We start from the raw sequence: 13967 nt of genomic DNA, 5'->3' as shown, positions 1-13967 counted from the left end.
ATCTACCATCAGAGCCAACCAGTGATATTTGTGATACATTTTTAAATGTTCAGTTGCTGAGTTTCATGTTTTATGACTAAAAGATAATAATAATAATATAGTCACCTTTTTCTCATCTATGTTGGTGTTCAAAGTTTTCAGTCTGAGTGATTACTCAGCTCTTCTTACTTTCTTATTACCAAATGGGTTTTTTCATTACCTTTGAGCAGATGGACTTTAAAAATTTCTTCCTGGGTGCCTTTTTTTTAAACCACAGTAGAACCGCCTGCTGTTTTTCTTCCTGTGGCTTTCAATCTCCTGGGCAACTGAGATCATCAAAGAATAAGACAGTCATCCTGTAGTTATTCCTTAAATGCACTCTATCAGCTTTATTTTTCTATTTAAAAAAAGCAAAGGGTACCAAGTTCATAAAACGCATGATGAAACCTAAACAGAATATTCTTTTCACTTGGCCCTTGTTGGCTGCTTCATATATACCTAGGAGTTGTTCTTTGAGGGAACGGAAACCCAACCAAGATCCTTCATTCATTGTAAGAATGAATCACAGATAATTGAAATACTGGAAAATAAACCACTATGGAAGTCTTAAGCTCATAAAAATGGTTTGATAAAGAGAACAGCATTGGAAAGGACAAACTGCATGTTTATTTTGAAAGGAAATGGTGACTTCTTCATCATGATATCTTGATACTTTTTCTGGTTTTTATCCATATTTAAATAACTTTGTATTTTTTTTTCAAAATTTAGAATGATAGCAAATGCAATCTTACAAACGGTTAACCACATTAATTTATTTTATATGACATTTTGCCAATCATGTTGTGAAAAACTGATTTCTGCTGGCTTGAAGAAAACAGAATCAAATTAAAGTTTGTTTTCTCAAAGTTTAAAATTATTAACAATACTGAGTAATGTTTAAAAGGGGCATAATGCAGTCAGTTATATGAGAATTGGCATTTTTACTTTTGTGTATGAAACAGGGTGCAATACCCAATTGTGCTACATAGGACAAAATCATCTTTAAATGTCTATGAATATTCTCAGTTATCCAGCTCATAGTTGTCCCAAAACCTTCTTGTCCAGTTGTCTCTTGAAAAAGCACCTTTGGGTCCCCTCTAAATGATTTTAAGATCATTCCATGTAGCCTAACATTTTCAACAATGACTGGTAGTAGCTGTACGCAGTTTCAGGCAGAAAGTTGTCCAGCTTTATCTGTAGATGCCACAACTGTTTCATTTCTTATTACTTTGCTATGGATCCTCTACTTAATTTAATTCCTTATAATTTTAAATTCCTTCTGTTTTGTTTGTTGAAGTCATGGTTTGTCGTTGGTTCCTTTTTTAAAAATTCCATAGGGTTAATCTAAAGTTAGCCTTGAAATTAAATGATCCTAAGTTATGACCAATCTAAATTACATCTAATGATTCCCTTTAAATATGACTGAATCTAGGGTCAGTGAGGGTTTCTGCCAGCTCAAAAATCTGTGTGCCATAGTAATTGAGGAAAAGGGCACGCTTGCGGCCGCTGTCGGCGTCTTTCATGCCGGCCACCTCCAAAAAAAATTCAAACTTTGCCATGTAGGCTGTCCAGGTCATTCTTTCTGGGTCGAAGAATTCAGGTGGCTGGACTACCAACGGAGTAGCCATGATAGCACACGGAGGGTCAGTCTCCTCGTCAATGTAATAACTCTCAAAGAAAGGTTGAATCAAGCAAGGTTTATTTCGCTAATAGGACAAGGAAGTCAATTCAGTCAAGAAGCAATGGAGTATTGAGAGCTCTATACAATGACAGTTCTCACTATTTATACAATCTAGCCCAGCAACAGGCAGTTTTACAAAGATACGTTTTAAGCGCCAAAAGAAGGCAACCAATCAACATGCAATAAACAAATCTGAACTTTTGACTTTTACCCTGTCTGGGTAGGTCACCTGGGCAAATATCTAATACACACTTTGATATTTTTTTTTCATCTTTAGGTAATGTTTACAGAAGAAGATGTTAAGTTCTATTTAGCTGAGCTGGCCTTGGCTTTAGATCATCTTCATGGTCTGGGTATTATATACAGAGATTTGAAACCAGAAAAGTAAGTTAACACAGAAACACAATATTTTAAATGAAGTTACTTTGTTGTAGTCACAAAATGTACATGAAGTTATGTAAGATCTAATAATCATTCTACCTCCTGAATTGTCTAATCCAAAACGAACAGGCAAAATTCCCCCCAAATGAGCAAAACAAAAAACGAAAAAAACCCACACCCACTCTGATGATGTGACATCTTGTTGTTGTATGTCATCCTAAGTCCATTGGGAGATGAGTGTATGAAATATAATTGCCTCTACTCTACTGCAAACAGAGTATTTTTAGTGTATTAAGAACAAAAACAAAAGAATGTGCAAGTATTTATAAATGATTGGTAGGCTTCTAACATATGTAATAATTTTTAGTCAAGTAAGATGTTTCACACACTGTGAAGAAAATAAATGTACTGCATCATATGGTCAAAAGTAAGATAGATGATGTGAAAGAGATTATTGAAGCCCAAGAGTCTAAATGTTTAATATATGTCAGGTAGAAGGGATTATTTCAGGGGCGGATTCTCAAAATTCATTTTAAAAAAAAAATTGCATGTAAAAGCCCAAGCATATTGTGAATTGTTCTGAGACATACTGATTTTAAGAAATGCATTCCGTTAAAAGTTAAAGTCACTATTCTCAGCACTCGTACTGCTCCCTTGTGGTAAGATGAATCTGTCCAGGATAGAAAGCGCAATATTCTTTTTCTTTTAATGACCCCATAATCCCTTGTGGGGTGGAATCTGGGCAACTTAATGGAGCTAGCAGAGTATTTACTTGCTGGATGCCATTACTGTCACCAGTGCAGAGTTATTCAGTAGATACTGTATATTCTCATTGTGCCCAAAGAGCGAAATATCTGCCTCTATATAGGATAGAACAGGATTGTTTTCTTCAATATAGTGTTATTAAGAAGCAACTGGTGCTTCTCAATATATCATTATTCAAGGAAGCAAGAGTTGTCAAAAGGCAACACATAAAGGACAAAATAGTATTTATTAAATAATAGTAGTGACAACTGTTAGTGTTGGTTATTCGGAAGTTATTCATTTGAATAATGTTTGAATGTTTTTAATATTGGGGTTTTAATTTTTATTATTATTATTGTATTTTTGTTGTTGTATGCCACCCTAAGTCCATTGGGAGAAGAGTGGCCTATAAATTTAAATAACATAACATAAAATAAAATACAATAAAATTAAAAAATTTGTATGCCATGACAGTCTTTTATCAGCCTGCCAAAACTTTATAGAAGACCACTTCCTTTTAAGTTACTTTTCGTGACAAAAAATAACTCCACCTAAAAAAGAGACAGACTTTTTCAAGCAACAAATCTTGAATTGGGGAAATTATATATTGTATCTCTTCTTAATTTCATTCTTAAAGGATGAATATAAACATATTTGAAGAATGCATCACTAGGCATATAAGGAGGAGAGGAAAATCAAGAATGTTGTTTGTCATTGTTCAAGATGCAAGTTACAGTTCTAGGCATCTGCTTTGGTTTAAAATAATAACATATCATTACATTTTCTTCTAGCATTCTTCTAGACGAAGAAGGACACATTAAGATTACAGGTAAGGCTCTCCTTTTTACAGCATTTGCATTATCTATCATACATCAGCTTGATGACAGAGCGCCAGTAGTTTTGAGTTGCCATCGGAATCTCAGGCTCATTATGAAGTATACCCAGTAGTGGGTTCTAAATCCTGTCACTAGCATTTTTTTGTGTGCATGCGTGCTCGCATGATACTTCTGCACATGTGCAGAAGCGTTCCGGGTAGGTGGGTGCCGCTGTTACCGGTTCACCAAACCAGGCTGAACCAGGAGCATCCCACTGCTGAGTATACCTAATTGCTGCTTTAATTTAGTACTCCTAGCGATATGAAGCAGCCATGATAATAATGTGCCCAACAGCATTCTGAAATAGTTAATATAAAATATTTATCTAAGTAACTTGGAACATTGCCTCTGCAACCAGGTAAGTGTGCAGGTTCAGGAGAGCCACTTGCTCAGGTAGATATAGTCAGCCTTTAGTCCTGGGAATATATCAGATTGAGGTGAGTTGAAATCCAAAACTCTGCAAGAAAGAAATAACTATGGATAGATGTACTTTTGGTGCACTAATACAGGTAGTCTTTGACTTACATTTGTTTAGTGGCAGTCCAAAGTTGCAATGACACCGAAAAAATGACTTATGTCGGTTTTGCATAGTTCTACCATTGCAGCATCTCTATGGTTATATGATCAAAATTTGGATGCTTGGCAACAGACATGTATTTATTACTGTGTCCCAGGATCATGTGATCCCTTTTTGCAACCTTCTGAGAAGCAAAGGCAACGGGGAAGCCAGATGGACATAACAACTGTTGTACATACTCCTGGTCAGTTGGAGGATGATGAAAAAATTGAGGACTCTGATACAGATAGTGTTTATGAATTAGTGGTGGGCCTGGGGTTACAGGTAGTAGAACAGGTGGGAAGCCAGCCACAGGATGTGGCTATGAGTCCAGAATCTAGCGAGGAAGAATCAGGTGTTCGATGGGTCAATCCTAAATTCAAAGGGGTCCAAAAACGTAAAGAACAGGTGTTTGGAAGAAGATATTAAGGGGAGGAATGGGTTAAATACTGTAGTGATGTATTTGGTACGTCGGGGTCAGTGGGGAAGAAGGGTGGAGTTTCAAGATTGTAGGGCTAAAATGAAAGGTTTTTTTCTGTTCGGCTTCCAAGCAAGCAAATGCATTCTGTGCTATTTTACAGTCATTTCTGCTGTTCGTGAATCATGTTGTGAGTAAATAAATCTTGTTAAACGGAGAAGACTGGGAGGAACGTATGAGGAATGCAATTAAGAAAGATAAGGGGGAGGAAGAGGAATGTGGTAGAATGAACTGTAGTGAATACAGAAGGGAAAAGAAATAAGAATGGTTTATGAAATACTGCATTTAGTAAGAGTTATTTGTAATAGATAAAGTTCTACCAGAAATCAGAACAACAACCATGCGGTGAAGGGCTGCTCTTCTTACCTTCTACCAGAGCTCCCTCAGAGGCCGTCGCAGGCACACGTGCCCAACAATTACACACGTGCCCATTGGCATGAGATTTGGCTTCTGCGCATGTATAGCAAGCCTGAGGACGCATGAGAGAGCAAGATTTTGGCTATTTTCACTTATTTTTTGCTTCCACGCATGCGCAGAAGCAAAAAATTGGCGGAAATAGCCAAAATCTCACTATCGTGAACGTACTCACATAGGATTTGGCTTGCTGCACAGGTGCAGAAGCCAAATCTTGCATGGGGGCACGTCAGGGACATACAGCTGCGCACACATCTGGGATTTTCCTACCGGATTTTCGGACCGGAGCTGCACACTTGGGAGCATCGGCTGCTGCCCGCCACTGCAACCATGTTACTAACTTAACAACTATAGTGTTTCACTTAACAACTGTGGCAAAAACAAATTATAAAATGAAACAAAGCTCACTTAATTAACTGTTTTGCTTAGCAATGGAAATTTTGGGCTCAATTCTGGTTGTAAATTGAGGGCCACCTACACTTTTTTTTTGGAATATTCAATATAATATGCTTGGCTGCATAGCTAGAGGTATAACAAGCAGGAAGAGGGGGATTGTGATCCCGCTGGGGAGAGAGCTGGGGAGACCACATTTGGAATACTACTGGGTTCAGTTCTGGAGATCTCACCTACAAAAAGATATTGACAAAATTGAACGGGTCCAAAGACGGGCTACAAGAATGGTGGAAGGTCTTAAGCATAAAACTTATCAGGAAAGACTTCATGGACTCAATCTGTATAGTCTGGAGGACACAAGGAAAACGGGGGACGTAATCTAAACATTTCAATGTGTTAAAGGGTTAAATAAGATTCAGGAGGGAAGTGTTTTTAATAGGAAAGTGAACACAAGAACAAGGGGACACAATCTGAAGTTAGTTGGGGGAAAGATCAGAAGCAAGGTCAGAAAATATTATTTTACTGAAAGAGTAGTAGATGCTTCGAACAAACATCCAGCAGATGTGGTTGGTAAATCCACAGTAACTGAATTTAAACATGCCTGGGATAAACATATATCCATCCTAAGATAAAATGTAGGAAATACTATAAAGGCAGACTAGATGGACCATGAGGTCTTTTTCTGCTGTCAGTCTTCTATGTTTCTATAACTAATAGTATATATTCTTTTCTTTTTTTTAAGATTTTGGCCTAAGCAAGGAAGCCATTGACCATGACAAGAGAGCTTATTCATTTTGTGGTACAATAGAATACATGGCTCCAGAGGTGGTCAACCGGCGAGGGCACACCCAGAGTGCAGATTGGTGGTCCTTTGGTGTCCTAATGGTAAGGGGAGAATTTTTTTGCAATTCACTAATTGATTGACATATCAATACCAGAATGTAAGCTTATTGTGCAAAGCATATTTATGAGTTTGGGGATATTTTGCATTTACGTGACTCCTCTCAATTTTATCACCACTGTGGATTAAATCAAGGCTTTGTTTATATCCATTGATTCCAATGATTGTATATCTGAGAATAACTAGTTCTGGGTTTAGTCCTATTAAATAATAATAATAATGATGATGATGATGATGGTGATGATGATGATAATAATAACAACAGCAACAGCAACAACAACAATGACAACGACAACAAGAGTTGGAAGGGATCTTGGAGGTCTTCTAGTTCAATCCCCTGCTTGGGCAGGAGACCCTACACTACTTCAGACAAATGATTATCCAAAATCTTCTTTAAAACTTCCAGTGTTGAAGCATTCACAACTTCTGGAGGCAAGCCATTCCACTGCTCAATTGTTCTAACTCTCAGAAATTTACTCCTTTGTTCTAGGTTGCTTGACTCCTTGATTAGTTTCCACCCATTGCTTATTGTCCTACCCTCAGGTGCTTTGGAGAATAGGCTGACTCCCTCTTCTTTGTGGCAACACTGGAACACTGCTATCATGTCTCCCCTAATCCTTATTTTCATTAAACTAGACATACCCAGTTCCTGCAACCAATGTTCCCTCTAATTTTTTTTTCGGTGTGGGCGGAAAAGTATAGTGTCTGAGCGACAGTCCCTTTAGGACTGGGCGGCATAGAAGTATAAATGAATGAATGAATGAATAAATAAATAAATAAATAAATAAATCTTTTCTTTTTTATTAAAAGAAATTAATAATTAAAAAAAACCAAAATCCATTACTATTAAAACTAAAACAACCAGCAAAACTATTAATAAAAACAGGTGATGGCTGGGTTTTTTCTATTATTATTTAAGTGCTTTTACCATATGCTTTAAATCAAGAGTCACTTCTCTCTCTGTTTCTCTCTCTTTCCTGTCATTCTCTGCCTCAATCATTTTCTCATTTCTCTTTTTTTCTCCCCTTTTTTCTATCATTTCTCTCCCTTCCTTCCACTCTTCTCTCTCTCTCTTTCTTCCTCTCTCTCACTCTCTTCCTTTCTCATCTTTCTTTCTCTCTCTTTCTCTCTCTTGCTTTCTTCCTCTCTCTCACTCTCTTACTTCCTCTCTCATCTCTTTTTTCTTTCTTACTTTCTTTCTCTCTCTCTCTTTCTCTCTCTTGCTTTCTTCCTCTCTCTCACTCTCTTCCTTCCTCTCTCATTTCTTTCTTTCTCTCTCAATCTCTCTTTCTCTATCTTGCTTTCTTCCTCTCTCTCACTCTCTTCCTTCCTCTCTCATTTCTTTCTTTCTTTCTCTCTCTTTATCTTGCTTTCTTCCTCTCTCACACTCTCTTCCTCTCTCTCTCCCCATCTCCCTGCCAGCCCTCCTGGAACATTCAAAATAAGAAAACCCTTAGCTCTTACTTTGAATGCTCCGGGCGGACGGGCAGGGAGATTTCTCTCTCCCTCTCTCTCTTTCAGCGAGGGGGCTGCGAGGGGGCTGCAAGAGCGCTTTCTCCAAGTTCTTCGGGAATGCCTGCCATTCCTCTACTGCAGCCCCCTTGCTGAAAGCTCAGGAGGAAAGCGTTCCCAGCGAAGGGGCTGCGAGAGGGGTGGGGTGGGCATTCCCGATGCGCGCGGAGAAAACTCTCTTGCAGCCCCCTGGCTGGTAGCGCAGGAGGCGGAGGAGGAGAGGGGGCGGATTGGGCGGGGGGCAGGGCCGAGAGGCCAGGAGCGCGAGGGGGGCGGAGGCATGGTGGGGAGGCCACGGCTCCCTTTCCTTTTACTGCCAGCGCTCCCCCCCCGCGGACTGGCAGGGGGATGGGGAGTGCACGCCCATGGAAAAGGGCGCATGCAGGGGTATTTGGGGGTACGCGCCTGCTCACGGGCGCAGCTTACGGGGAATGGTGCCTGCAACTGTTCTTCATATGTTTTAGCCTCCAGTCCCCTAATCATCTTTCTTGCTCTTCTCCGCACTCTTTCTAGAGTCTCAACATCCTTTTTACATCGTAGTGACCAAAACTGAATGCAGTATTCCAAGTGTGGCCTTACCAAGGCATTATATAGTGGTATTAACACTTCAAGTGATCTTGATTCTATCCCTCTGACTCTAAAGGATATTAGTTCTTCTAGCTCAGTATGGCTTTCTGTAGGAAGCAAAGTCTTAAGTAGAATTTTTCCCATACTCTAGGGATTCTTCTCCTTCAAATGAAAGCACTCGGGATTAAATCCAGAGTCTGTTTCATGCAAAACTGCAAAGCTGGATATCCGTATCTAAATATAAATGTGGAGTAAAAATTGACTGCAGATGTTTAGAACCATTTCCTGTATTGTGTTAACATCAATCCTCTTTTGTCCTAAAATGTGATTTCAGCCCTTATAGCTACTGCAGTCCAGATATTCATGACTTTTCAGTCCATAATAATACAATTGATGTAATTTAACTAGCAGACTGCGTGTGATTTGTACGGTTTTTCACAGTTGTGTGAGTAGTTTGGGAGGTCCCAGCCACTGCTGTTTCCAAGGGCACAATGGGCATTCTTTATCCTGGATGAAAATCTGCCATCAACCTTTATAGGTTTTTCTTGTAGTTTCTTCCTGAATTTTGTTGCTTTGGTACTTAATTTTGCATGGAGAAAGGCTATATCCTTAGGTAGAAGTAGTCAATGAACTGTCGGCATGTGTCATTGGTAGTAAAAGTAGCATGTAGGAAGTTGTATAAGCCAGACTGTTAAGATTTTCATTCCTGTCATTTGAACCATCTTGGTAACTAGCTCTTGCCAAAACAAAACATTTGTTCACTAATTTAGATAATACTGTATATTAAATAAGATTTTCCCCCCAGCCTTTTTCACTTTCCTTTTAATTCCAGCTACAGTACATATTTTCTTTGCCCTAGACCAGTGACAGAGAACCTATGGCACGGGTGCCACAGGTGGCACACTGTTCTGTCTGGGTCCCTCCAGAAGCAAACACCAACCCAAAAAAGAGAATCCAGACACACTGGTAAAAAGCAAAGGCAGTTTATAGAATTCAAAGCAAACACAGGTAACAGAAAATGTCCTTACAAACAGGAACACGCTGGAACGTCAAAGATGTTTCATGAAGGCCATGAAGTAAAACAGGATTCTTGCTGGCAAAAACAACGCTGGAGATAACAAACATACGCCTCCCCCAAGTCTTCCAGGCTTCTAGGCCACAAGCCAAGATCAGAGACGCCGAGAAGCAAAGCAGGGTCACAGAACTTCCAGTTGATAATGCTCCACATGACTCCAAGGGCTGGCCTGCCTTTTAAACCCTGCTGAGGAGAACCACACCCAAACCCAGCTGTTGCCAATTCAGTGATGCCAATACCTTTCTAATTGGTCCCGTCTCTGAGCTGCACGTCGCTGTCTCATGTCAATTATAGCCTGTGCATCCTCATCCTATGAGTCCAGGCTACTGGCTGGGGAGAGCCCCCCCTGGGGCTCTCAGGCTGCTCTCCCTCATCCTCTTCCTGACTTTCCACTCCCCCGTCTGCCTGTTCATCCCCCTCCTGTTCACTGTCCTCCTCCTCCGGGCATGGATCCAGCAGAGACGCAGCCAGTCCCTGAGGAGCCTCAGGCTGAATCACAACACACACAGGCCCATATCTGCTGGCACATGAGCTGTTGCCCTAGCTCAGCTCCAAAGTGCATGTGTGTGCTAGCCAGGTAATTTTTGGCTCACACAGAGTCTCTGGGAGGGCGTTTTCAGCTTCCAGAGAACCTCCAGGGGGATGGGGGAGGACGTTGTTACCCTCCCAGCTCCTGGGAAGCCTTTGTTTCCTGGGGAGAGTGAAACACGAGCCTCCTGGGCCCACCAAAAGTTGGGAAAGGGGCTGTTTCTGGCCTCCAGAGGGCCTCTGGGAGCCGGGAGAAGCTGTTTTCGCCCTCTCCAGGCATTGAATTATGGCTTGGGCACTTGCTCATGCACGATATGACACGTGCATACTTTTTCAGCACCTGAGGAAAAAAAGGTTCACCATCACTGCCCTAGACATTGTTCTTTGTGTCACTTGATATGTCACACGAGGCCGAATGAGTTGGCTTCTATTTCTTCCACGTAGGATTGCTATAGAATGAACCTTAAGCTAGATCTGCACATTGTGTTAGCCCTATTTAAAAAGTATTTGGGGTAAAACTGAATCTGTACGATGATGATAATGACGATATCTATTCAGTTGGGTCTAACCCTTAGCAATTCTATGGGCTGGTCTCTCCACATCAGAGGTCTTCAAACATGGCAACTTTAAGACTTGTGGACTTCAACTCCCAGAATTCTCCAGCCAGCATAGCTGACTGGAGAATTCTGGGAGTTGAAGTCTAAAAGTCTTAAAGTTGCCATGTTTGAGGACCCTTACTCCACATCATCTGATTTTGCACTATTTTTTCAGGTTTTTCTATGCTCTCTATTTGATGGTGACATAAATAATAAGGACTGCTTTCATAGTTTCATAGATCCGCATAATGTGCCTGTCTTAGAGATGAGAACTGTTTCTAATCGGTTCTTACAGACCTTTGCACCCTGGTACTCCCTGCCCTCCCCATCTTGATACTAATAGTTTTGCCATGGAATTGACTGCAGAACTTTCCATTATTCTTATCAAATCACTTTTTCCCCAACTCTCAGCTTTCTGTACTGTGACCAATTTTTTTCTGCGGTTTTTCCACTGTGCCCTCTTCTATGGAGTGTTGACGCACTTCTCTTTCTCTCTCTCTCTCTCTCTTTTAACATCTAATCTAATTTGGAATAGGAGAGCACTAACATGTCTGTTTCTGCCACAGCTATGGCTCATTAGAAGAGTGTAGCATCCCCATCCATACCCTGCTGTTGCTAGGAGACAGGAGACCTATATTTTATAGACAGTTGAATTAATTTTGAAAAAGATTGGTCGAAGGAAAGGGAAATTAAACTGCCAGAGATTGGTCTTTTAAGGATTATGAAGTGGCTAACTAGTCATTCAGAAACTGGAATTTCCTGATAGAAGAACTGGGGAAGAAATATGGCACTGGAGAAGAAGGACCAAAGAGACCACTTGGAAAGCAGAGGTGTTAGGGAGCAACTGGATGTAGCCTGGGCCACTTAGGGCCTGTTGCAACTGAAAGTGATTCAGTTCTCCATGAACTGACCATTTTTAAAATGTCTGGTTTCATTGTGAGATTATGTCCTCTGTTTCCGAGGCCAGCCAAAGGAGGGCGTGTTTATGACCAGGTTTATGGTTCAGTGTTAGGGTACATGGATTTTCATGCAGAAAGTAATGTGGTCTTTCTCCTCGTACCATTATATTAGACTGAAAACAAACTATTGCAAAAATGCTGAAGAATCACTGTAAATTGACATTAATGGACTGGGTCAGTGAACCTTTTTGTCATTGCATGCCAAAGGGGCATGTGCGCACAGGAGAACCTGCGTGCACATGCCCAGGTCCATAATAAAAAGCATTGCGCTCAGTAATGGGCAGCCAAATTTTTTACTGCCACACTGTGGCTGTGGCTTATTTTGTGGGTGTGGCTTAATGGTCATGTGACCAGGTGGGAGTGGCTTGAATGATCATCATCATTCAAGTGAACTGTTAAATCTTCAACTTACAACCTTGTCAGTTGTAAGTGTCGCTCGCTAGGGTGACAATTTCCCACGCTCCCCTACCTGGGTCGCCCCTCCCACACCTCAGGCTGGGTAGCTAGGTGAACAGGTGGTACCAGAAGCATAAATGCTACCAGTGCCGCTTCCACCCACGCCTTCTGCTTGCACCTCAGGTGGGAGGTGGCCGCATGAGGCTGAAGGGGAGCCAGGCAGGAGAGAGGGAAGCTCGTCTGAGGCCAGGAAGGAGGAAAGAGGAAAAAAGCAAGGAGCCCAGATGCAGCAGCAGCAGCAGGGGAATAAAGGAGAGCCGAGCCGAGCCCAGTAATCCAGGAAGTGACAGCTGCCGATCAGCTGGAGCTGCACACACATCTTCATTTCTGCCGGTGGAACTGTGTTCCACCCCATCCTGGCTGCTGCCCACCCCTGCATGCGCTGCCCCCTATGCATGGGTGTGTGACCTCCCCCCATGCCTCGTTTTGGACCTAGCAGGCCTCCCTGGAGCCTCCTGGGACAAAAGAGGGATGCAGGGGGAGCCACAACCTCCCTGCGCATGCCTACTCTGTTACAAGCAGTGGTGGTCAGCAGCCGGTGCGTTCAAGTGCTCCGTCCCAGTAGGAAATTCTGGAATGTGTGTGCAGCTGCACGCCCCCATGTGAGACACTAAAGCATCCTCATGAAGTCTTAATGGACATTTGATTAAAAGACCTGTCTTCCATAATTCCTAGAAGCTTCTTTTCATTAATACCTCTCGGTTGTGCACATCTTGAAATGCCTTTCAGGACTCTGCTGGGCAATGTATAATGTTTGCATTTAGCCCCTCTCCCTGTAAAAACTCCATATATTCAGTTTCATCCTCTGAATTGTGATGGAGCCATTACTCAAAGGCAACATCTACAGCCTCAAACAATAGTTGGCTTCTCTTTATGGAAGTAACCTTAGACAATGTCAGGCAGCATCTGATGCCAGATGATAGAAACTGCAACCATTGTGTCTACATCATTTCGGAACTACAGGAAATGCCAGAAATGTGACACAAACAGACAGATTCATCCTTAAGTGGCATTGTTTTCCTGCCCTCACATGAAGAAGGTTATAACTGAAGCCAGGAGTATCTACAAGAAGAGATTGTTATGGAATTTGAAGCTGATACAAGCAAGCCAATTAAGCAGAGACTTAGTCAAGAAGTCAAGTTTGACTTAGTCAAACTTAACTGCAAAAAGTATGACTTTAGTAATCGAGTGGTTGAAGCTTGGAACTCACTACCAGACTCTGTAGTGTCATCTCCTAACCCCCAAAACTTTACCCTTAGACTGTCCACTGTTGACCTCTCCAGATTCCTAAGAGGTCAGTAAGGGCATTGCATAAATGCACCAACGTGCCTCCCATCCCCTGTCCTAATGTCTCTTTATGTCTTATATCTATTCATTCATGTGTATGAATATTACTATTTCTATTATTCTTCTAATCTTGTATTCATGTATATTAATGTGATTATTTCTTCACACTCCTGCATTATGTACTTGGCAAAACAAATGAACAAAATAAAGAAATAAATAAAGAAGTATGCAATCTAAAGATAGAAGGAAGCATGATAAAGAAACTCATCTTAATTATGTTTAGTATAAAGGGGGTGACAGAGGGAAAATTGTACTCACTTTCAAGATTCTCTTATTAAATTCTACCACAATAGTAAGCATTTCTGGACTTCTGCAAGGTCTGCTTTTTAACCAGGCCTACCTGAAATGCCTAGTCGGCAATGTTTTTCTTTTTAAAAAGGCAAGAAAATGACCTCAAGCATGCAGCTGAAACCTGACCCTAGTTTATGTGCCTAAATCACATAGTTATAGCCACCATTACCTCCCCACCCCTTCCTGCTGTGAGCT

The 13967-nt window shown here is 41.2% G+C and overlaps 1 protein-coding gene across 1 annotated transcript in view; it reads left to right on the top strand.

Annotated features, from left to right (window-relative positions):
• RPS6KA2 (ribosomal protein S6 kinase A2) overlaps nt 1-13967 on the top strand; it is a 157432-nt gene that overhangs the window by 87895 nt on the left and 55570 nt on the right. The window contains exons 6-8 of the mRNA XM_070733839.1: nt 1977-2083; nt 3616-3653; nt 6283-6425. Coding sequence (XP_070589940.1) covers nt 1977-2083; nt 3616-3653; nt 6283-6425 — 288 coding nt within the window. The remainder of the gene's footprint in view (nt 1-1976; nt 2084-3615; nt 3654-6282; nt 6426-13967) is intronic.

This window comes from Erythrolamprus reginae, chromosome 1 (assembly GCF_031021105.1).
Source record: "Erythrolamprus reginae isolate rEryReg1 chromosome 1, rEryReg1.hap1, whole genome shotgun sequence".
NCBI lineage: Eukaryota > Metazoa > Chordata > Lepidosauria > Squamata > Dipsadidae > Erythrolamprus > Erythrolamprus reginae.
Note: the sequence above shows the minus strand (reverse complement) of the source record. Positions and strands in the feature narration are given on the sequence as shown.